This window comes from Choloepus didactylus, chromosome 22, assembly GCF_015220235.1.
Source record: "Choloepus didactylus isolate mChoDid1 chromosome 22, mChoDid1.pri, whole genome shotgun sequence".
NCBI lineage: Eukaryota > Metazoa > Chordata > Mammalia > Pilosa > Megalonychidae > Choloepus > Choloepus didactylus.
Window position 1 is genome coordinate 1,763,560 of NC_051328.1, and position 25,399 is coordinate 1,788,958.

General features: G+C 44.7%; 1 protein-coding gene across 2 annotated transcripts in view; it reads right to left on the minus strand.

Annotated features, from left to right (window-relative positions):
* Positions 1–21,947, minus strand: part of MYLK3 (myosin light chain kinase 3) — a 54,382-nt gene extending 32,435 nt beyond the window's left edge. Inside the window, exon 1 of one of the 2 annotated variants that reach the window (XM_037816040.1) lies at positions 21,768–21,947. In XM_037816040.1, the coding sequence (XP_037671968.1) occupies positions 21,768–21,785 (18 nt within the window). In that variant the 5' untranslated portion in view covers positions 21,786–21,947. Of the gene's footprint in view, positions 1–2,609; positions 3,321–21,767 lie in introns of those variants that run through there. The other variant, XM_037816039.1, reaches the window with a different exon arrangement.
* Positions 21,948–25,399: the final 3,452 nt, after the last annotated feature.

Below are 25,399 nucleotides of genomic sequence, written 5' to 3' on the forward strand. Positions count from 1 at the left end.
CCTTATCCTTTGCTGGTGGCACTGGAGAATGGTGCAGTTGCTGTGGAAATCAGTTGGTGGTTCCTCAGAAAATTGAAAACAGAATTATCATATGACCCAGCAATCCTACTTCTTGGTATATTAGCCAAAAGAATTGAAAGCAGGGACTCAAACAGATGCTTGTACACCAACATTCCTAGCAGCATTATTGACAATAGCCCAAAGTTGGAAGCAACCCAAGTGTCCATCAACAGATGATGGCGAAACAAAATGGTGTATATACACTCAGTGGAGTATTAGTCAACTATAAAAAGGAATGAAGTTCTATTATATGCAAAACCATGGATGAACCTTGAAAACACCATGTTGAGTGAAATAAGCCAGACCCAAAAAGACAAATTGTACGATCTCCCATATATGTAAAATGTAGAAGAAGCAAACCTCACATAGAGAGAGAGTTTATGGGATAGTTTATAGCAGTTTATAGGATACCAAGGGTGGGGGGTAGGGAGCAGGTGGTAGGAAGAGAGAATTAGAGTTTCATGGGTGAAGAGTTTCTGTTTGAGGTGATGAAAAGTAAGGGTAATGGATACTGGTGATGGTAACCCAATATTGTGAATGTAATTAAAACTACTGAATTGTACAGTTGCATGTGGTTAAATGGGAAATTTTGAGTTGTATGTTTGTTACCACAATAGAATATTTAAAAGATAAAGGATAAGACATCAGGGAAATCTGAACACTGACTTTGGTGACATAAAGAAGTTATCCTTTACTTTTTAAGTGTGATAATAATACTATAATTATGTTTTTAAAAGAGCCTCTATCTTTCAGATATAAATGTGAAAATGTTTATGAGAGAAAGGATCTAATGTCTCAGATTCTGGAGTGGGGAAGAGGTGGGAACATTTTAAACAACACTGGTTGCCAGTTACCCGTGCCTAAAGCTGAGAGATGGGTTTGCGGCATTCATCATACTAATCTCTCTATTTTTATATATATTTGAAACTTTTCCTACTAAGATGTTAAAAAATACATGCACAATAAGGACCTCATTTTTCATCCACCAGACAGACAAGGAATCAAAAAAATTGGATAATATGTTTTGTTAGCAAACATGGAGACAACAATCATTCCTATATGTTATTGGAATAACTTCTTTAAATGTCGGTTTGGCTTAGCATTTCCACTCTTGGACTGTATCGTACAGAAAAACTCATGCTTGTGTTCAAAGACATATATCTACAGATAATCACTGCATCATTATTTATAATAGCTAAAGATAAGAACAATATAAACAAATGACATGGGACTGGCTAATGAATTAAGACACATCCCCAAAATGGAGCTGTCTGCAACTACAAGAAGAAAAAAGTACAAGAAAGCTTTCTAGGTACAAACGTGATATACCGCCCAAAATACAGTAAGTAAACAAACAGACAAAACAAGCCAGACCAATGTGAGTAAATCTGAGTTAACAGCACACATGGGTGAGGTCCTTATGATTGCCTTGGGGAGAGATCCTGGGTCTGGGGGCAGGATAGGAGGAAGGCAGAGGCTTTTTATGCCACATGAATGTTTTGTTTTGTTTTGTTTTTTACCCTATGCAAATATTAGACTAATTTTCTTTTTTAAAGCTGAGATTGGTTTTCAGTGGCAAGAGCAGAAGGTCACATGTCCCCTGCAGTGCATGAGGGAAGTGGGAAGGGAGGAGAGACGGGACGCAGAGAGCAGGGGGTCGAAGAGAGTAAGGTGTGCCCTGGGAGGAGCCGCAGGGCAGGGCAGGGGTCAGGCTGGGTGGCCTTGCCCCTGAATGCCTCGGTAGCTGACACTGTCGGGCACAGAGCCCTTTAGACCCTGACTTATCTCTTGCCAGAGGCCGTGGCGAACTGCCGGGAGCGGAGATTGTGGCTCCAGGCGGTCTGAGTGCTGCTAAGTGCCCAATTAGCAGTTCCAAAGGTGCTGATGCCTCTGTACCCTGCACCCACACACACACACCCCAGTCCCCAGCCCTGCCCCTAGCCAACTTCCACTAGCCAGTGGGGTTGATTATGCAACATTTGGGAACAGCCGCTCCCAGAATCCCCACCCCCACCCTTCTCCCTGTGGCCCTGAGGTCACCGGTCACTGTCAACACTCATCTTCCCAGAGGCAGCTGCACGCTCCACCCACCCTGGGGCAGAGCACAAGGTTGAAGGCAGAAAGTGTGAAGCAAGTTTGGATATCTAGGCAGGGTGGGGAGTATCAGGGTGAAAAGACCACTCCCCACCTGTCTCCCAACCTGGGTATAAAGGAGCAGAAAAGAGTGCTGCAGGAAGGAGAAGTCTGGGGGAGGTGGAGAAGCTTGAGGGGGCTCCTCTCCCTAATTGCCCATTCGTCCCAGGCCCCACAGTCCTCACCAGGACACTGCCTCTTCCTCTCCCTGGGGAGAGCAGCTCGTCAGTGTCCGTCTGAGCTAAGAGGCAGCCCTCGGAGTCCATCTGTCTCTCCTTTCCCACTACAAGGTCACATAGAAGGTGCAAGAAAGGTTGACCCACCCCCAGCTCTCCTAAGACAAGCCGCTGGCCAGTCCACCACCAGGGTCCTGGGCCTCCCTTCCCATCAGAAAGACACCAGGGCCGGGAACAAACCTCCTCGGAGCCATGGGCCAGGCTTCCTTTCTTCCAGGGGACACTCCCTTGCATGATGAAGCCCACCACCTCAGAGTTCCGGAACATGGCCCCCACCACGGCGACGGCCTTGTCCACCGCCACCACCATCCTGAAGAGGGCCTTGAGTCTGGCGCTGTGCTGGGCGGCATCGTGCCGCACGGCTCGCACCAGCTCCGGGACCTCGGGACCCCCAGCCCGAGCATCCACGGGGGTAGCAGCGCCAGCCCCCACCTGGTCCGGCGTGTAGGAGGCCTCCAGCCGGAGCAGGCCTTGCTCCAGGTGGCCCAGGCCGCAGTACACGCTCTGCAGTTTCTCTGTGACATCTTCTTGGAAATGCAAGAGTTTGTCAACCTTCTCGCTGAGCACGTTGAGCTTTTTGTCCATGGTGGCTAAGCAGGTCTTGCCCAGTGCCTGCAGCCCCCTCTCCTTGGAGGCTCCCAAATTCCAGATGAAGGCTTGGTGAGGGTGAGGAGAAGGAAGAGCCACGGAGCTCTGGGTTTTACTCAGACAATGGCGCCTGGAAGTTCATCGTCCCGGGTAGCTGATGGCCTGCCCTGCAGTGCCAACCCACACCGTCTGCTTGGGTGGCTCGGGGAGCTGGGAAGACCGGGCTCTCTCTGTGCCTTTGCTTATCTCCCCCGCCTTCCACAGGCCGGAGTGACAGGCTGGGTTTGTCCCAGGCCCTTCTCCTTGGGGCCCCTTTGACATCATGTAACATTCCTCTCTGAGAGGCTGCTGATGGGCAAATATTTTAAGAATCTACCCAGGGCAGCAGGAAGGGGTTTATGTGGCTGAAACAAAATGTCAGAAGAGAAGGAGTCCTTTAGGGAAAGTACCTGACTGCTGGACTCCAAAAGGAGGTTTAGGGCCCCAGGGCAGAGCCAGGCCTTGGAGGCACAAAGCACTGACAAGAAAAAATTGTGTCCCACTCAGCACACACACACACACACACAATTCACAATGAGAAGCAAAAAGTGCGAGGCCCTTCAACAAAGTGCTGATTTTTCCCCAGGAAATGTTGATGTTTTTATGAATCAAATACAAACTTTTGATGATTCGATCCTAAAAGGAATGAAGTTCTGATGCGTGCTACAACACGGATGATCCTTGAAGACATCATGTTTAGTGAAATGAGCCAGACACAAAAGGACAGATATTGTATGATCTCACTGATATGAAATAGCTAGAATAAGTAAATTCATAGAGACAGATCAAAGCTTATCGATTGGGGGTAAAGGGACTGGGGAGTTATTGCTTAATGGCTGCAGAGTATCTGAGGTGATGAAAAATTTTGAGTAATGAATGGTGGTGATGGTAGCACAACAAGGTGAACATCATTAATACCACTGAACTGTACACCTGAAAATGGTTAAAATGGGATATTTTGAGTTGTATTTATGTTACTACAAAAAAAAGTAAAAAAAAAAAAAATCTGATGCATCTATTTTGCTGATGCTCTGAACCTTAAACATGTATTCAGGCTGCCTGTGGGGTGTCTGCAGCAACCCCCCTCCCCCCAAAACACATGGAGCCCTCAGTCATTAGTCACTTGTACCTAAAAATAGAACTGAGGGACAATGGCCCGGGCTACCCGCCAAGTGCCACCTGCAGGCCACATTCCTTGCAGAGCCCTTTGACACACATTTATCAGGGACCCCCTGTTCACCCCAATAATGACAGTGCAGGTGTCAGGCACCCAGCTTCTAACCTGTAACAGTCTCAGGGGGACGCAGGTGAGCAATTGGTTCTGTGGTGTCCAGACTGCTGAGCCTCAGGAGCTCTTGGTTTGAGTTAGACATTTTACAGAAGCATAAATAAAGCAGACAAAAGCAGAGACATTCAGGTTGGTGGTGAGTTGGTAATGAGGGGTGCCACAGAGTCCCGAGGATGCCACAGCCATTTAAATACACTATCCGCATCTGTACCGTCATCCAGAAGGAGCAAGGCCCCAAGAGGGAAATTTGTGCAAGGTGCCTTTTGAGGCTGGTTCAGGGATAGTCTGTGCTGGCACCAAGGAGGTAGGGAGTAGTGTCCCCTATATCTCCACCAACCCAAATAAAAGCGATTATGATAATAAACTTTGACATGGAAGTTTGACATCTAAAAGCACCTTTAGATCAGTTTGCTATTTTAAGCCACAGGTAACATAAAAATGGCATGCTTGCTATGCAAATGCAGCTTGACCACAACCCCCCTTGGTCCCTGTGATGGTCAGGTTCATGTGTCAACTTGGCCAGGTGATGGTGTCCAGGTGTCTGGTCAAGCAAGCACTAGCCTAACCTTTACTGCAAGGACATTTGTGGCTGGTTAATAAACCAGAAGGCTGGTTTATTAAATCATCAGTCAATTGACTGCACCTGTGACTGATTACATCAACAAAGGGCATGTCTTCCACAATGAGAGAATTCAATCAGCTGGATTTAATCCAATCAGTTGAAGACTTTTTAAGGAGACAGAGAGAGGACCTTCACTTCTTCGGCTAGCCTGTCTCCTGAGGAGTTCATCAAACACCTTCATCGGAGTTGCCAGTTTGATGCCTGCCCTCGGAATTTGGACTTGTGCATCCCCACAGTTGTGTGAGACATTTTTATATAATCTTACATTTACAGATATCTCTTTTTGGTTCTGTTTCCCTAGAGAAACCTAACTAATACAGTCCCCATCCCTCTATTTGGACAGCTGCTCCTAAGCTGCCCATGGAGAAATCCAGATCCATTTCTGGGAACGGCCCTGATTGTCGTTGGCACAATGGCCCAGAGCATGCTCAAAAGAGCTCTGATTTGTTAGATTCAGTGTGATTTAAAACAAACACAAATGAACAAATCCTCCTTGGAAAAAGCAGTTTGGGAAATACCACGTGCTCCGGATCCTCCTGGGGATTCACTGCGCTCGTCAGCAGGACGTCATCTGACATTTGGTGCCCTTTACTTGCCTGAGGGTCAAACTTTGAGAAATGGCTGCCTGGAGAAATCTCTGGAAGTCTAACACCCAGCCCAGTGCTTCTCCCACAAGAGGTCCCAATAATTTTTTATGGAATGAGGTCCTCCCCAGTCTAAAGAGAGCACAGTCTTTGGGAGAGAGTCCCCACCAACAGGGACAACCGGATGCTTCAATCTCAGCTGCCACAGAGGTCTTCAGAGCAACTGAGAGCCAGGCAGGATCCAGGTCAATAACGCCTGGAAAGTCATCTTACAAGTCCAGATGAACCCAACGGAGGTCAAAAGATATCCCAGACATATTAAGAATAAGCATCTATGTCAAAAATAGTTATTTAAATTACAAAAGGATTTGCCCCAGATCTCCCTTGAACAAGCGATTGCAAGGCAGCTCATGGGTTCCTGCAGGCAGGCACGTGGCCAGGCACTCAGTACAACCGGATCAAAGGAATGAACCAATGTGGCTACGTCAGGAAGCACGCGGCTGAGCTACATTGGGAAGACTTCTGTGGAAGGAGGAGGCAGTGGCTCAGGCTCCCCAGAACAATCAGAGTAAGTCCAGGGAAGGAAACCCTGACAATTCCCAGAAGTAAGCTCTGGCAACTTCTGGGGGAAAAGCTTAGCACACACCAACAGGGAAAGTTCTTGAGGCTTCTTTGATGAAAAAGAGGAGCCAAGAGGACAGGCTTTACCTACAGGAGACTTAAGTTAATGAACACATGGGTTCCCTGAGGGCCAAGGCATGGCTTCTCTCCAACTCTCCCTGCTGTTCGAGACTCAGGAAGTACCTGGGCAACGGTGCCTGCTCAGGGGATGGGGGCGGCATTCTACCCCCTAAACCAAGGGCACATGGACCAAAGAGGGAGTGTGCTGGATGGGCACAGAGTATGAAATCCAATAACACCTCATCTTTCCCGGGTGAGGACAGGGCACTGGTCTGCTCCCAAGAAAACACAGGCTGACATCTGTGTGCCCAAGTGTGGGGCTAAGATGCTTTCTGGTGACCTGACAGTCTCTGGGTTCATGGGTAGGAGATACCGCAACAACTCATTTTAAAATGACATCAAGATTCTGACTCAAGTGGAATGATAGACTCCCCATATTTATCTCTTTCTCCTCCAGCGTCCTCATTAAAATGATAGTAAAGGAAGAAAACAGACACCCTCAATGGCAACGAGAATGGAAGAGGAGCCACTGGTGAGTGAGTGTGGTCAACAGATTTCTGGAAGGCATAAAGCCGTCAGAGGAGAGAGAACCGGAGAAGCAAGAAAGAGAAAACCACAGCCTAACTAAGCACACAAAGGCAATGCAGACAGGCATGGAGCCACTCTCCCCGCAGAAGCTCAGAGAGGACTTTGGACCCTGAGACCCCAGGTAGCAGTGCAAGGAGGGGGGGGGGGCAGAAATGCAAGGCTGAAGGATCGACGTCAATTTCAAAACAGTGGCTTTGCTGCCTCCCCACACCTCTGCCAGAATGGTTATGGCAAGGAGACCCCCACCTCCCAGGATAGCAGAGGTCTGTTTCTGGAGAAATCAACAGTCCCCAGTACAATAGCTCTATGTACTGGCTGTGGAGGGTCCCCTGAACAGGGCCCCACCCAATCACCCTCAACAAAGCCAGGCAGTCATTAAGCTCCAACCACTCACTCAGTTTTTAGTCCCTTATTTTGAAATATGATCAGCAAAAGAGGCTCACCAGATATTTCAAGAAAGCCCCCAAGATGAAAAGGGGAGAACAAAACAAACAGAATCATAATCCTGGAGGAAATAGAGAAAACGGGAAATAGAAAAACATTTCAAAAAGGCTCTCATTAGTAGCCACAGAAAGGTGTGAAAAGCTTTTCCATGAATTAAAAAAGAGGCTGTTAGAAAAAGTGAACAAACACAAAATAAAAGAGAGCTCTTGGAAATTAAAACTATGAATGTTAGAAGTTTAAAATCTAATACAGGGATTAGAAAATAAAGTTAAGAAAGTACTCCAGAAAATAGAGCTAAAGGATGAAGACATATTTATCAGCAGAGAAAAAATAAGAAAATTAGATAATGAATCTAGCTGGTCCCACATATAATTCTTTGGAGTTTCAGAAAGAGAAATGAGAGAAAGAGGGAAGGAAATTGTAAAGAAAAACTACTACAGTCACAATGGACTTTTAGAACAGAGGGATAAAGAGATTACAAAGCTCTTAGAAATGTAAAAGAAAAACAAAATCATATATCAAAGAAATGGAATCAGAATATCAGACTTCACATCCTAAAAAAAACTGGATGCTGAAAGATAATTCAGTTGGATATAGAATTCTAAATTGGAAAGCCCTTTAGAACTTTGAAGACATTTCATCATTATCAGAGGATAGAATGAAGAGTTTTCAGATTTGCAATTATGAAAAAAATAACCCACACTTTCTAAAGACACTGATTTGAGAATATAATCTAGCAAAATGAGGGAGTAAACAAACAAACAAAAATCTCCAAGAAACAAAAGCTTCAAACTAGTTCCAAAGAACCCGAGTGGAAGCAGGAGGATAGAGAGTCCCTAGAAAAAATCCAGGGAGAAAAAAAAAACAGGATACAATATGACATAAATTAAAGACCTGTAGTGAAACAGCATGGGGTCTGGAGTCAGATTGTCTGGATTTAATTTTGGCCTCTGCCACTGACTAGCAGGAATCCCGGTCCAGTTTACTTAACCTGTTTCCTGGTCTGTAATGTGAGAAGAATAACTGTACCTATACTTTACAGAGTCGGGAAGATTACATGGGAATGCTTGTATGGCATTGAAAACAGTGCGTGGCACATAGCAAGAGCTCAAACATTAGCCATTATTATGAGAAGGCAGAATCAGAGTTCTTACAAGAAAGAATGAAATTACAGAACAAAAATTGATTTTGCAATGAATAATATTTACAGCCATAATAAAAATAAATACTTTAAGTAAAAATAGTGATATATCTATTATGAGGATGGGGGAGGGGAAATACAGTGTGTGAGAGAGCTAGATCTTCATTTATCCTAATGGGAATCCCATAAATAATGTACCAAATTGATAATGAAGAAATAGCTGACGAAAATATGGAGTTGAGCACCAGAAGAAACAGACAAAAGCCTGAAATAGGTTGCTCCAGGGAGCAGGCCAGGAGTGGGTTGTGCAGAGCTCAATGGCACGACATCTAAGGACACTACACACATCACACTCATTGTAGATTTGTAACAACAACATCCCGGCACGCAGCACAAATATTGTGACAATTTTCTAACAGACAGAGGCCAAGAGTCTTGAGGAAGTGCGCCCTTTTCCATTTCACACAAGGTGCAAATGGGCTGGCTGCACCCCTGGGATGTAAGCCGTGAACCCAGCCTTCCTCACTGGTGAGGTTTGCTCATAGTGCTGCAGCGTCATGTGTCTTCTGAGTGTTGAATGCAAGTGACTCCCCAGGCACAGCCTGGCACAGGGTCAGCACACGTTCGCCCTCGTCAGGTCTGCCAGCCTGAAGGCCAGCCTTCCCTCCCGGCCCCTGCCCCGATGTTCAGCCCCCAAGACAGAAGGAGCTCAGTCACTGTTGTGGGGTGGGGGCAGGAGGAGAAGGAGGGGGCGTCCCCCCATCCCCAGGCACCTGGCCTGGCCCAGGCCACCTCCCCACCTGCACTATTGGCAGATGAAGGCTCAGGAAGTGGAAATATGCCCTCCCTTAAGCCAAGCATACCTTAGGAGAGCAAGACAGATGAAAAAGAACCCCAGGGACCTCCCAGGGCTCAACACAGACGACAGGAGCGTCAGCAGCCTTGGGGCATGGTCCGCACCGCCCTGGCCCCCGCACCGGGGAAGGCCCGGGCTGACCATCCCCAGGCTCTACTCGTCAGCCGAAGCTTCCTGCTGACTCAGCTGCTCGGTCCAAGAGGCCCCAAGTCTGGAGAACAACTGTCACCAGGCCCCCTAGCCCCGTGACCCTGCCGCCCGCTCCTCGGGCTCCAGCTGCGAAGCGAGCTGGCCCGGAGCCGCCTTACCGCAAACGCCTGCGCGCACCCGGGCGCCCGCTGCGGGCCTCTGGCGGGCGCGGCGTCCCCACCGTGCGAGCGCGGCTGCCAGCTCGGTGTTTGCTCGGCCTGGAGACCGACGCTGCGGGCTGCTCCGAGCACGGGAGTGAGGGGCCGAGCGGCCGGGAGGGTTTCTCCAGAAGAGCTCCCGGCCACGGCCACGAATAGCCTGGCATTTCCGCTTATCTCTGAGCCTGCCCCAGGCCCCCGGAGGCATCCAGCGGGCTCACTCGCTTATCTGCTTCGCTGGGCTCTATCTGCCTCCCGGGGGCCCGCTTCCTGCCTCGCTTAGAGGAGTGTCCAGCTGTGAAACAGGCGCCATTAGGTCCCAGGGAGCAAGGGAGGGCGGGGCCCGAGGGCAGGGATGAGCCGAGGCAAAGCCCATCATTCTGAGGTGGGGGGCCAGGGTCCCGCTGGAAATCCTTGCCTTCATGCAGCACTGCAGGACAGAGGGAAGTTCTGCTTCGCAGCAGAACCACAGGCTTGCTTTTCTTTCAGGGCCGGCTTGCATGCACTCTGGCTGGTAGCCTGTCTGTCAGGCACCTCCAGGAGAAAGGGTCTAGTAATCCCTCCTTAAGTAAAACTACTCAGGAAACAACCACGAGGTCCAGAGTCCCCAAAGATGAAGCATGCTGCAAGGCGATGGCCCTGCTTCTGCCCAGTGAGATGCCAGCTCCAGACACCTACAGCCCCCCAGCCCGGCAGGGCTCCCCACCAGACCTTCCCAGATGCCCTGTGGAGGCAGGCCCTGCACACAGGGACACAAGTGCACAGATACACAGACACACACGCATACTCACTGTGCTCCTTTGAAAAAGATATGATGGAAAATTATCTTTTTTTAAAAAAAATTTTCAGTATCCATCCCTATTTCCTGTTTAGGGAAAATACAGTCTTTGTAGGAGGTATTGCCCACCGTTGGGGATGGAATCACGTCCCCCCATAAAGACATATTCAAGCCCTAATCCCCAGACCTGTGGGTATGAACCCCTTTTAAAAAGGACCTTTGAAGATGCTATTATCAGTTAACTTGTGACCAAAGTGACTGAGGGCAGAGCTTAAACCAATGTGGCTAAAGTCCTTATAAGCAAAGGAAATTGGATGTGGAAGTGCAGGCCTGAAGTCAGAAGAAGCACGAAGTCAGAGGAAGCCACAGGAGGAGGCCAAGGAGGACAATCGCCATGTGACGGAGGCAGAGATGCCAGCCAGGGAACTCCGGGACTGCAGCAACCCAGCACCAGAACCACAGGCTCCCGAGAGAGCATGGCCTGGGGAGACCTTGACGTTGGATCTCCAGCCTCCAGCGTCCGCGTGACAATAAATTCCCATTGTGTAAGCCAGCCAGTGTGTGGAATTTGTCATAGCAGCCCTGGTAGACAAAGACACCCGCTTCTGGAGACAGACTGCCAGATTTGAGTGGGACTCCGGGCAGCCACTTGGCCTCTCTGCCTCAATGTCCTCTTCTCCAGAAAGGTGCTAGAAGAGGATCTACCCACCGGGCTACTGGGAGAATTAAACAAGATCTTTCCAGTGAAGCACTTAGAACTGTGCCTTGCACACAGTGAGTGCTCCATGAATGTTACCTCATCACCCTCCCCCCTCTCCCTCTCCCTGCTCCACCTGGGACTTTGAATGTTCAGGGAGTGATGCAAAGATGAAGAACCCCCTGAGATTGACCCCCAGCAAGGCAGAGGTGATGACGTGGACAGGCCCTTCCTGTGAACAGGTTCACTCTGCCGTCTGCTTCTCACCTTCCCCAAGCTGCATGTTGTCTTCCTCTGCCTGATCCACCTTCTGGAAAACTCCCTTTCCACTTAGGATGGCCAGAGTGAGTTTCTATTGCTCACACCTGAAAACAGCCTAACTAAAACATTTTCTGTCCAGAAACTGACTTTGTCACTGGGGGGGCTGTGTTTGCCAGTTGCCAATTCAGACAATTCCATTTGCAAATTCGAGCCAGGCCAACCAGTTTTATGCCACCACATTGCATTGCCTACCATTCTACCAGCTCACCCTGGTAAGGCCTCTGCACATGCAAAGTGCTCTGAGGTGTGTCCTTGCATTTGCTGCCCAAGTGAGGTGGGCAGATTATGATCTCCATTTTACTCATGAAGACACTGAGCTCCCCAGAGAAAGTCAATAAGGAAGGAAGTGGGTCTTTAACCCAGCTCTAGCTCCAAAGCCTGTGTTCACTGCAGATGAGTAATTCCTCTCTTACTCCCCCCATCAGTCTGGGACCCTGCTCACCTACCCTGGCTGATAGGAGTCAGAGAAGGGCTGCAGGCTTTTGATACTAGCCTGCTTTATGAGGCTGGCCATGGCCAGACCCTATATTAAGTACTTTAGATGCAAATCCTCAACTAAACCCAACTACAACCCTATGGGGTGGATTACTATTTATCATCCCCTTATTATTGAGGGGGAACAATCTAGAAACCTTAAGTGGCTTGCCCAAAGTCACTCAGAAAGTGATGGAGCCAGGATTTTGGCTTGGTGCTCAATACCTGTACCATTCTGCCAATTTCAGAGGCGGGGGGGGGGGGGTGCCTCAGAGACCATTAAGGTGCAACTCCCTTATTTTGAGGATGGAGACTTGGAGGTCCAGAGGGGGGTGGGGGGTTCTGAAGGTCACACAGCAAGTCAGTGGCAAAGATGGAGGACTAGATGGTAAAACTCTTGCCCTTAGAGTGGCGACTGATCCCCTCTTACTCTCCAGTGAGATTGGCCTGAGCCCCCCCACAGACACTGCTTGGACAATTGTCTGAGAAGACAAGGCAGTGACCTCCAGAGGCCAATATTGGTTGCTAATTCTATTAAAGTAAAATGTCCATAACTTGCCTCTTCCTGGCCATCCAAAAAAGATAAAACAAAAGTCACAGTCCTGCCAGGATAAATCCCAGAACTTTGTTTGGGAATAAAGCCTACAACCTAGCTGAAGAAGAGGTAGAGAGGGAAATGACAAGTGCACGGAAGCTTGGCCTGGGCCTGGGGAGGTCCCTGCCCAGCTCTCAGGTGGCTGATGGGTCTGGCCCCAGCATCTCACTGTCTTCTGTATTCAGCATTCCTATGCCTGAGCGAAGCCTCTTCATTTCACCTCTTCCTTCCCCACACACCCAGGCAAGATTATTCCTTGCCTAAGCAAGGTCAGATGGCATCAACCTGAAAATACTAGAGAAAAACAAAGAAGCACCTCAGGAGCCAAATCCAGACCAGCAGGCTCCCATTCATTCATTCACTCATTCAACTTTTAATGAGCATCAGGCCCTACACTTAAATAAATAAACACTTATTAAGAAATAACAAAAGCACCCATATTATTGAGCACATCTATGGCACTGTGCTACACCTTTATAAATTATCTTATTTGCGACTCACAACAATCCTAGGAGGAAGGGACATTGTCTCCATTTTACAGACAAGTAGACTGGGGCTTGGAGGGACTGAGTCACTTTTCCAAAGTCAGTGGCAGAGCCTGGATTTAAACCAAGGTAGTTAGACTCCAGGGTCTGCACATTTAGCCCCTCAACTACGCCTCTTTTTGCAAGCTCACACCTCTGCTGTGTGTCATGGAAAACTCAGAGAGTCTGGGCAGGCACAGGGAGTTATTAGTCACTGCTAGAAGTAGGGCAGGGACTAGTCCAGCAAAGGGGGTGGGTGGGATGGAGTGAAGCTGCATAACATATGAGTATTTCCAGCCTTCCCTCCTCCCTTCTGTACCCTGCTCTTCACCTGCTCAAACTCTCTTCCATAAATCTCTCTGAGGAGAGTTAGTCCCAGGACTTTTTAGCATCAAATCTAAAGAATGGATAGCCAGAGGCAGAACAGAGAGTTTGGAGGAGGGCACATGGCCAATCTGGTAGCAAAACACCAAGAGAGGGAAAGAAAGAAGGGGAGAGTCAGAAAGAGCAAGCAGGGGCTGGAGGCTTGGGGAGTGACAGACCTGGGAAAGCTCCATGATGCCAGAGGATGGGGTGCAGAAAGAAAGGAGGATTGAGAAAAATGTGTGCTGCAGGATATGAATGGTCATGAGGAATCATAAGGAGGAATGGCACAGCAGCTGAGCAGCTAGTATTTGCAGAACTTTAGCCAAGGGGTGCCAGCTGATATTTAGGGTGTAGGAGAACTTCTTGGAGGAAACAGACTTGAACTTAGGCTTGAAGGATGGGTGAGATTTGGGAAGACAAAGGAAAGGGGCCCAGAGTGAAGGAAGGCCCAGATGGAGCCTGGCAGGTGATGGGGATGGTGTAGGGACTGGCCTTGGGGTAGGAGGTGTGAATAGAGGCTTGAGTGATTTGGTACTTGGGACCTGTTAGAGGCTGTACGCAGTTAATTAGGCAGAGTTGTTTAGAATGGAAGCAGCAAGATAGAAAACAATCCTGTGGAATGTTCTGAGCTGGGGAGTAACATGATCAAATCAGTGTTTAAGAACGGATGGAAGTGATACCTAGGGGAGAAGGATCCACTCCAAGGGGAAGGGAAGTGATTTTCTGGGATGCTGGAGATGTTCTGTCTCCTGGATTGTGGTCACATGGATGTATGCATATGTTAAAATTCAGTGGGGACTGTGGGAAGATGGCAGAGCAGGGAGCTCCAGGACTCGGTCCTTCTACCAGAAGAACTATTAAACAGGCAGGAACTGTCTGAAACAGCTATTTTGAAACTCTGGAGGCCAGAAGAACACTGTATAGCATCCAGGGGAGAAAAGGAGGAAGAGGCTGGTAAATTACAGTAAAGAACAGCAAACTGCTCTCTCTGCAAAGTGCTCATTGCTCATTCCCCACTCTTGCACAGGCCACTGTGGGATCCAGGCCCTGGCTAGCTCTCTGGTGAAACGGACATAAAGATCCTCTTCCCCAAGAACAGGGGTGAGCACAGCAATCATTGATTGCGGCTTTTGATTAGTCACTTCGGATTGCTGAGGGCCCAGCTCCGAGGGCTATCCAGAATAGGGAGGATGGCAGTGGAGAGTTAAGGACCCTGTGCTTCCTCAGGCCTGCATTTGCTGGGCAGGCCAAGAAAGTTCAGCTTTGGGGAGCTGTTGGATGAGCTCTTGAAGCCCTTCCTCATTCCCTCCTCTGGGCACCATGGAGCTAGTCTGCACCCCTCTTTGGGGGTCCCTGGCGCTGTTTTGGCCAGGAAAGTCCTCTCCAGTGTGCTCCTTCTTCCAGAATTTGCCCTCCAGGCAAAAGCGGCTTGAGACACGGAAAGGAGTGTAAAAAGCTATAGAGGTGACCAATCTGGAGCAAAGGCTTGCCAGCTTCAAACACCCAGGAGAGGGAGGTCTGTTTCTAGAAAACAAAGTAGACAATCAAACTCCTGTATACAGGGGAATTCCAACACAATTAACAAGCAAAAGCCCAGGAGAAGACAGAGGCCCAGAAAGACAGGAAAAACCCTATATACTGCATTCACTTTGGGCAGACCTTCCTGATAGGAGGGCTGAAGCTCAAGAAAATCTCTGTCTTATCATCAGTTGGTTACAAAAGCAAGAAATAGATACCTCAGGGATTAAATCTCAGAGTTAGCATTTTAAGATATTAAAATGTGCAATGTGCAAAAAAAAGAGTAAAAGACAGAATCAGGAAATGATGGCACATAACGGGAAGAGGATAAAAATCCAGAAAACACCAATGAAGAACAGAATGTGGACATACTGAACAAGACCTTTAAAAATTTATCTTAAAAATGATCAAGGAGATGAAGCAAAATACAGAGAACTAAAGAATATCAGGAAAACAGTGAATGAGTAATATGAGATTCTTAGTAAAGAGATAGAAATTTTTAAAAGGAACCAAACAGATGTACTAGACATTGAAGATCACAGTAACTGAAATGAAAAATGCCAAGAAGGGTTTCAAGAGCAGATTAGAGGTGACAGAAGAAAGAATTAGTGAACTCAAAGTCAAATGAGTCAGGATGAGGAGCAGAAAGAAAAAAAAATAATGAAAAAGTGAAACTAGGCTAAGACACCCCTGGGATATCATCAAGCATACCAATATATGCATTACGGGAATTCTGGAAGAAGAAGAAAGAGAAAAGGGGGCAGAAAGAATATTCAAAGAAATAATGACAGAGAACTTCCCAAACTTAGCAAAAAACATGAATACGCACATCCAAAGCCCAGAGTATACCAAATAAGATAAACATGAAGCACCCCGTCATATATTGATCACACTATCAAATACAAAGAACAAGGAGAGTGTTCTGAATCATCAAGAGAAAAGCAACATGTTATGTACCAGGGAGTCTCAATTAGATTGAGTGCTGCTTTCTCATCAGAAACCGCAGAGGCAAGGAGGCAGTGTGCTGAAATACTTTATGTGCTCAAAGAAAACAACTGCCAGAAAAGAATTTTATATACGGTGAGACTTTCTTTCAAAAATGAGGGAGAGATTAAGAAAATCCCACATAAACAAAAGCTGAGGGAGTTTATCACCACGACACCTGCCCTACAAGCAATGTTCTTCAGACTGAAAGAAGAGGACACTAGACAGTGGTTCAAAGCAGCAAAAAGAAATAAAGACCTGTGGTAAAAGTAGCCATTTGAGTAATTATAAATGCCAATATTAGTGTAGTGTATTGTTTTGTATGTAACGCCACTTCTTGCTTCCTACAGTACTAAAATGCAAATGCATAAAAAGTAATGATAAGTCTATGGCTTTGGACATACAATGTACAAAGATATAAGTGGAAACAAGTACCAAAAAAAAAAAAAAAAAAAAAAAGATGGGGGATTGGAGGGATATAGGAAAAGTATATGTGCATGCTATTGAAATTAAGTTGTTATCAAACCCAATATGATTGTTATATATTTAGTATGTTCAATTTAACCCTGTGGTAACCATAAGGAAAATACATGAAAAATATCCAGATAGAAAACAGAAGACACTCAATATGGTACAACATAAAAAATCAAATAAGCTTAAAAGTAGGCATAAACAGAGAAATTGAGGAACAAAAAAGGTGTAAGACACACAAAGGATAAACAGCAAAAGGCAGAAGATAGTCCTGCATTATCAGTAGTGACTCTAAATGTAAATGGATTAAACTTTCCAGTCAAAAAGGAAGAGACTGGCACAATGGATTAAAAAAAGCATGACCCAACCATATGTTGTCTTCAAGAGACTCACCTTAAGTTCAAAGATACAAGTTGGTTGAAAGTGAAAGGAGAGGAAAAAATATACCATGCAAGCAGTAACCAAAACAGACCAGGGGTAGTTATACTACTGTCAGTTAAAATACACTTTATATCAAAAACAGTTACAAGAGATAAAGACAGTCTTCATACACTGATAAAGGGGACTATTCAACAAGAAGATGTAACAATTATAAATATATGAAGAAATACTACAGATTTGAAGGGAAAAGTTGATGTTTCTACCTGAATAGGAGGCTGTAATACATGTTCAATAATGGATAGAACATCTGGTCAGAAGACCAATAAGGAAATAGAAGACTTGAATGATACTCAAAACCATCTAGAACTTACAGGCATATATAGAAACTTCAACCAACAAAAGCAGAATATGCATTCTTCTCAAGTGCACAGGAGGTCACAAAACAAGCCTCAATAAATTAAAAAATTTTGAAAACATACAATGCATAATCTCTGACCAGATGAGAATGAAGTTAGAGATCAGTTACAGAGGGAGAAATAGAAAACTCACAAATATGTGGAAATTAAACAACATAATCTTAACCAATAGATTAAAGGGGAAATCACAAGTGAAATTAGGAAATATCTTGAGGTGAATACGAATGAAAATACAACATACCAAAACTTACGGGATACAGCAATGGCAGTGCTGAGATGGAAATTTATAGCTCCAAATGCCCAGATCTAAAAGGTAGAAAAACTTCAAATCAGAAACCTAACCTCAAGACTGGAAGAACTAGAAAAGAAGAGCAAATAAACCCAAAGCAAGCACAGAAGGAAGGAAATAACAAAGATTAGAGCAGAGATAAGTGAAACAGAAAAAGAAAGAAAGAAAGAAAGAAACAATAGAATCAACAAAACCAAAAGTTAGTTCTTTGTAAAGATCAATAAAAGTGATAAACCTTTAACAATACTGACAAAGAAAAAAAGAGAAGGGATATAAATAAGGAAAATCATATATGAAAAGGGAGACATTACTACTGAAATAAAAAGGACTATAAGAGGATACTACAGACCAATATCTCTTATGAGATATTGCCAAACTGAATCCAACAGCACATTAAAAGAATTATACACCATAATCCTGTGAGATTTATCCCTGCTGTGCAAGGTTTGTTCAATATAAGAAAATCAATTAATGTAGTAAGCCACATTAACACAGTGAAGGAAAAAACCCCACATGATCATCCCAACTGGTGCAGAAAAGGCATTTGACAAAAGCCAATACCTCTTCTTGACAAAAATACTTAGAACACTAGAAATAGAAGGAAATTTCTTCAACATAATAAAGGGCATATGAAAAGCCCACAGATGACATCCTACTTAATGGGGAAAGACTGAAAATTTTCCCTCTAAGATCAGGACTGAGACAGGGATATCCACTGTTACCACTGGTATTCAACATTGTACTGGAAGTTCTTGCCAGAGTGATTAGGCAAGAAAAAGAAATAAAAGGCATCCAAACTGGAAAGGAAGAAGTAAAACTTTCCTTACTTGCAGATATCATGATCCTATATACAGAAAATCCTGAAAAATCCACAACAAAGCTCCTAGAGTTAATAAGTGAATTCATCATAGTGGCAGGGTATAAGATCAACACCCCAAAATCAGTAGTGTTTATATACACAAGCAATGAACAATCAGAAGAAATCAAGAAAAATATTCCATTCACAATACAACTAAAAGAACCAAATATCTAGGAATAAATATGACCAAGAATGTAAAGGACTTGTACACAGAAAACCACAAAACACTGCTAAAAGAGATCACAGTAAACCTAAATAAATGGAAGGACATTCTGTGTGCATGGACTGGATGACTAATGTCATTAAGACGTCCATCCTGTCCTACACAAAGCAACTTATAGGTTCAATGCCATTCCAATAAAAACTCCAGCAACCTTCTTTGCAGAAATGGAAAAGCCAATCATCAAATTTATATGGAAGGATTAGGGTCCACAAATAGCTGACGCCATCTTGAAAAAGAAGAATGAAGTTGGAGGGCTCACACTTCCCAACCTTAAAAACTTATTACAAAGCCACAGCATTCAAAACAGCCTTATAAAGGCATGAGGACAGACATATAGACCAATGGGAATTGAGGTGAAGACTCAGAAATCAACCCTCACATTTACGGCCAACTGATTTTTGACAAGGAGACAAAGACCACTCAACTGGGAAATAATAGTCTCTTCAACAAATGGTACTGGGGAAACTGGATCTCCATTTGCAATTTAAAAAAAGGAGGACCGCTACCTTACCTTACATACAAAAATCAACTCAAAATGGATCAAAGAACTAAAAATAAGAGCCAGAACTATCAAACACCTAGAAGAATATGTAGGGAAGCATCTTGTGTTATGCAGCAGTTCCTTAAATTTTACATCCAAAGCACAAGCAATAAAAGAAAAACTAGATCAATGGGACTTCATCAAACTTAAAAACTTTTGTGCCTCAAAGGACTTTATTGTGAAAGTAAAAGGACAACCTACAGAATTGGAGAAAATATTTGGAAACCACATATCTGAGAAAGGTTTAATATCCACAATATACAAAGAAATCCTTCAACTTAACAGGAATACAAATAACCCAATTTAAAAATGGGCAAAATACTTGAATAAACATCTCTCAAGAAAGATATACAAATGGCCAAAAAGCACATGAAAATATGTGCTATTTTATCAATTATGAGGGAAATACTAATCACAACTACGAGATACCATTCCAACTCATTAGAATGGCTGCTATTTTTTCTTAAAAAAAAGGGGGGAGAAAATAACAAGTGTTGGAGAGGATGCAGAGAAATAGGAACATTCATTCATCGCTGGTGGGAATGTAAAATGGTGTAGCCACCAGGGGGAAGACAGCTGGGTGGTTCCTTGGAAAGCTAAATATAGAACTACCATATGAACCAGCAATCTCATTTCTAAGTATATACCCCAAAGAATTGAAAACAGGGACTCAAACAGATATTTTCACGCTAATGTTAATAGCAAAATTATTCACAATTGTTAAAAGATGGAAGTAACCAAAGTGTCCATTAACTGATGAATGCATAAATAAAATGTGGTGTATACATACAATGGAATATTATTCAGCCATGACAACGTGGATGAACCTTGATGATCTCATGTTGAGCGAAATAAGCCAGACACAAAAGGACAAATATCATATGATATCACTGATTTGAAATAATTAGAATAAGCCAACATAGAGTCAGAATCTAGAATAAAGGTAATCAGGGGTTGGGGTATGAATTGGGAAAGGGGAGTTAAGGCTTAAAATGTACAGGGTTCCTATTCAGACTGATGAAAATGTTTTGGTAATGGATGGTGGTGATGGTAGCACAACATCTTGAATGTAATTAACAGCACTGAAATATATATACGAATATAATTAAAAGGGGATGTGTTAGATTGTATACATGGTAATAGAAAAATTTTTTTTTAAAAATCCATGGAAATACACTACACAAACAGTGAACCCTAAGTTAAACCATGGATAATAGTTAATAGTACAATGATAAAAGGGTGCTATTATCAATTTAACAAATGCTCCACACCAGTGCAAGGTGTTAATAATAGGGTAGTGTATGGGAATCCTGTATTTTGTGCATTATTGTTTTGTTTGTTTATTTGTTTTTAAATGCAATTTTATTGAGCTATAATCACATGACATACAATCCTTCAAAACATTATTGTTTTTTAATCTCATCTTCTCTAATATAGCAAAAGAAGTATTCTGGCTAATAAATAAAGAGAAAAGATTGAAGAGAAAAAAAATTCAAAGGGCTGTAAGATTCATGCATTGAACTTCAAGTAAGATATACCTTAATCAAACTTGACAACATAAAAAAAAGGAGGGTGGACCTGGCTTCAGGGTGCAGGTGGATTGGGAGGGCCTGTGACCAGCACCCACAGAGAATCTAAAATCAGCAAGTGTTTACCACCCCAGGGACTTGTGCTGTTGCCAAAACGCAGAAACACTAAGGAAGCAGAGAGGCATCTGAGAGGCCAAGTCTTTGAAAGTTCTTCTGTGAGCACCAACTGAAGTTTTGTGGCCCTCATTCCACCACCCCACATGCGGGCAAGAAAAGCAGAACCCTTCCCCACAGACCTTCCTAGATCCAACGGATGAGGACATTACCCCAAAAGCAGGTCACAAAACAGCTAGTACACTAGCATCTCTTTTTTTGTTTAACATAGACAATGTATGCCCAGAAAATCTTTCAGCAGTATGCTTAATTCTGCGTGATAGGATTGCAGATGATCTTTATTTTCTGCATTTCCTTTTTATCTTCTTTCTCACTTTTTACAATAAAGTGTAATATTTGTGTTATTAAACAAAAGTATGCTATTCTATAATAGTCACCATTCACCTAGACCCTTGGGAATTTCTCTAGACAGAGAAGATGCAACAAAGAGTGGTTTAATTAACCAAGAACACAGAGTGATAGACTCCCCCAGGATTCCAGCTGACAGAAAACAGCATTTAATAGCCTTATGGGGAGATCTGAAGTTAGCTGCTTAGCCTGAAATGAACAGAAAACACTTATATATAACAGACTCCTTAGAAATAGCACAGCCTGTGGGGAAAAAGCAACTATTCCTCCCTGGGCTGTGTTTTTTAAAAAGACTTCGCCCCCTTCCAACTTGGGAAGAAATGTTCTAGACTCCATGTGCAACTCATAAACTATACTGTACAGTTAATTTGGGAATTTTTTTAAAAGGAAACATTTGGGAGCAATCACCGACTATAACATTCTCCAGTGATTGAAGCACCTGTGAGTATTAATGATCACAGCAATAAGTGGATCCCAGTTCTGAAATCTAAGTTACACATGCAAGTCCCCCAGACCTGACAAAGACAAATCCATGCACTTAAAGCCAGAGCTGTTAGTTTCTTTGGTTGGTGGTTTCTAATCAGACTCTAAAAGTGTTGTCTGATGAGTTTACATGCCCTAATGCACCTGCTGAAAGCACAAACACACAGTAAGTTTATCGTCTGCACTTACATACCACCTTCTTTCCATGGATCCCCAGTGGTCTGTCAGAAATAATGTTTTCGTATGTCCCCAGTGAGACAGGTGAATATTGTTAGCTCCATCTTATATGCAGGTAAACTTAAACATGGGGGCAGCTGGTCAAAGGTATAACCCCAGACAAAATCCCTGCAAGCAGCCCTCTGGTCTCCCTTCCTGCCTTCCTCTGCTGAGCTCCCCTGTTGGCCCTGGTTTAAATCATGCACGCAGACCACTGTTTCCCTGGTGATGGAGGGCATTCTATTTCCTGCCCAGCATCTGGCCCAGGGCCCTGGCCACACCGCATTTAGCCACAAGTGCATCAGCCCTGCGTGAGCGGGGACAGCTTGGCTCCCTGGAAACCTAAGTGGCGTGTGTCAGCTGGCCCAGCCCGCTGAGAACCACTCCAGGCCATGCTGCCAGCTCCTCTGTCGCTGCCCAGAGCAACCCACAGTCAAGGCGATGACGCCTCTCAGAGCTGGGTGAACGACTGGGGACACCTCAAAGGCAAACTTGCCGGACCCGCTGCAGAGCAGCCCTGAGGAAGAAACAACCCGTAGACACCCAGGACCTGGGCCTGAGACCATACAGCCCTCCCTCTGCAAGTTTCTATGGACAACACAGCAAGTATGGGCCCGATAACCAGCTGCCTTCCTGAAGTTACACTTCCAATTTCCAGGCACAGTGTTTATTTTTTGTTCCATTAATTAATGTGTCCTGGAATGACCACTCAGAATCAGATCCAGAAAAAGAAGAAGGTTGTTAGGGCATCACTGGGTAGCAAGAGTTTGAGACGTGCTTCTCTGAGGATGGTAGTCACTCTTAGAAATTGGGAGTGGAGATTTTTTTTGGTCAATTCTCTGCCATATATTGTCACTTATAATTAATTTCAATTTATTTGCCTCTAAAATGCTCTGTTTAACTTACTAGATGACCACATGCCAGAGAACCCCATACACACTGCTATCAGAGCCCATTAGAGATAATAATAATAATAATAATAATAATAATAATAATAATAATAATAATAATAATACTTTATCTCTGTTAAGCATTTACCTTGTTCCAAGCACCCTGTCAAGCATTTTACATTCATTACTATTTATTAAATTCTAGGTATGTACCCTTAATATCCTCATTTTATATAGCAGGAAACTGAGGCAAAGCAAAGTCACAACGTCACCATATTAGTTTCCTATATCCACTACAACAAATGTACACATGCTTTGTGGCTTAAAACAAGAGAAATTTATTCTCTCACAGTTCTGGAAGCCAGAAGTCTGAAATCAGGGTCACTGGGCTGAAATCAATTGGCAGGGCCGCACTCGCTGCAGAGGCTCCTGGAATGCCAAGGATAAAGGGAGAATTCTGAAAGCCACAAGAAAAGAAGCAACATGTCACATACAAGGGAGCCTCAATAAGAGTAACTGCTGTTTTCTCTTCAGAAAACATGGAGGCAAGGAGGCAGTGAGAAAACATATTTAAAGGGCTGAAGGCAAAAAAAATTGGCAACCAAGAATTCTATATCTGGCAAAATTGTCTTTCAAAAATGAGGGAGACTACAACCCAGAACCCATGAATCTTGAAGATGACTATATAAAAATGTAGCTCATGAGGGGTGACAATGGGATTGGGAAAGTGTTGTAGTTTGCTAATGCTGCAGAATGCAAAACACCAGAAATGGATAGGCTTTTATAAAAAGGGGGTTTATTTGGCTACACAGTTACAGTCTTAAGGCCATAAAGTGTCCAAGGTAACACATCAGTAATCAGGTACCTTCACTGGAGGATGGCCAATGGTGTCCAGAAAACCTCTGTTAGCTGGGAAGGCACGTGGCTGGCGTCTGCTCCAGAGTTCTGCTTTCAAAATGGCTTTCTCCCAGGATGTTCCTCTCTAGCAAGCTTGCTCCTCTTCAAAACATCACTCACAGCTGTACTGAGTTCCTTCTCTTTGAGTCAGCTCATTTATATGGCTCCACTGATCAAGTCCCACCCTGAATGGGTGGGGCCACGCCTCCATGGGAATATCTCATCAGAGTCATCACCCTCAGCTGGGTGGGGCACATTCCAAGCAAATCTAATCAGCACCAAAACTTCTACACCAAAGATAATGGCATTTGGGGGACACAATACATTCATACTGGCACAGAAAGCCATAAGGACCACACTCCACTTTGTCTAGTTTATGGATGGATGGTAGAAAAACAGGGGAAGGAAACAAACAAACAAACGAACAGACAAAGGCACCCAGTGTTCTTTTTTACTTTAATTGCTCTTTTTCACTTTAATTATTATTGTTATTTTTGTGTGTGTGCTAATGAAGGTGTCAGGGATTGATTTTGGTGATGAATGCACAACTATGTAATGGTACTGTGAACAATCGAATGTAAGATTTGTTTTGTATGACTGCGTGGTATGTGAATATATCTCAATAAAAAAAATTAAAAAAAAAATGAGGGAGAGATTAAGACATTCCCAGATAAACAAAAGCTGAAGGAGTTCATCACCACTAGAACAGGACTACAAGAGATACTAAAGAGAGTTCGGTAGATAAAAAGGAAAGGACAATAGACAATTGATTGAAGCTGCATGAAGAAATAAAGATCTCTGGTGATTTAGTACAGGATGCACGAGGCTGAAGCATCAGCATGAGGGCTTCCACCCCTTCCCAGCCAAGCATGCAGCCTCCTAGATTATGGCTTTCCACTTGTCTTTTAGGCCCAGAGAGAACCCACTCAGCACATCTGTTGAATCGGTGGAGTACTTGGAGTCCAGAAGAAGGCCTCAATCCACCAGGTCCATCATGCTGCCATTGATGGCTGCTGCCGGTGGGGAAGAGAAGTCAGCAGCGTGGAGGTCAAACTCGGCTCTATCTGCCAAAGGCGTAGAGAATGGGCAAGCCAGTGAGAGAGAACTGGCCTGGGTGCCGGGCCCCTCGGGTCCTTCCAAACATTGTCCCATCCCTGGAAACTCAGATGGTCTAAACATAGCCAGGAAGCTAAAGGAAAATGCAAGTCAGGAGATCAGGCTGCCCAAAAGTTTGACCTGCCCCTGTCTGCAATGTCTTCGAGGGGAATGAGAAGCCAGCCTGGTCAAAGGGCCAAAGACCATGAACTGTAAAACAAGTGCCTGCTGGGAAGCGATAACAGTGCATCCTTCCCGAAGGAGGCTCTGAATACTGCCAGATTATCTAAAAACAGGAAGGATCATCACCAAACCACCTCAGCCAAGGTAAGGGCTAATGCAGAGGAAAGGGACTTTGAGGCAGACAGACTCCATCATAGGACACTCACCCTTCTGAGGTTTGTGTTTTGAAGAAGGAGAACAAACAGAAGAATTAAGGGGCAGAGGTTTCCCCCAAGATGTCCCTGGCCTCCCTGGTGAGCTGCAGGCTGAGCACAGTCAGGGAGAAGAAGGCTGGAGGCCCATCTCCTTCCCTTAGGATCAGGGAGAACCTGGCCAGGAGCCCAGCCAACCCCCTGGACAGGGATGTCCGATCCCCCCAGCTCTCTCCACCTCCCTTGCAAAGCCAGCAGGCCCGTGAGAGTCTGTACCCTGGGCAGTTCACAAAGGAGTGTTCTGGGGGAGCAGACTTCCTTCGGTATCTTGCAAAGAGTGAAATACCAC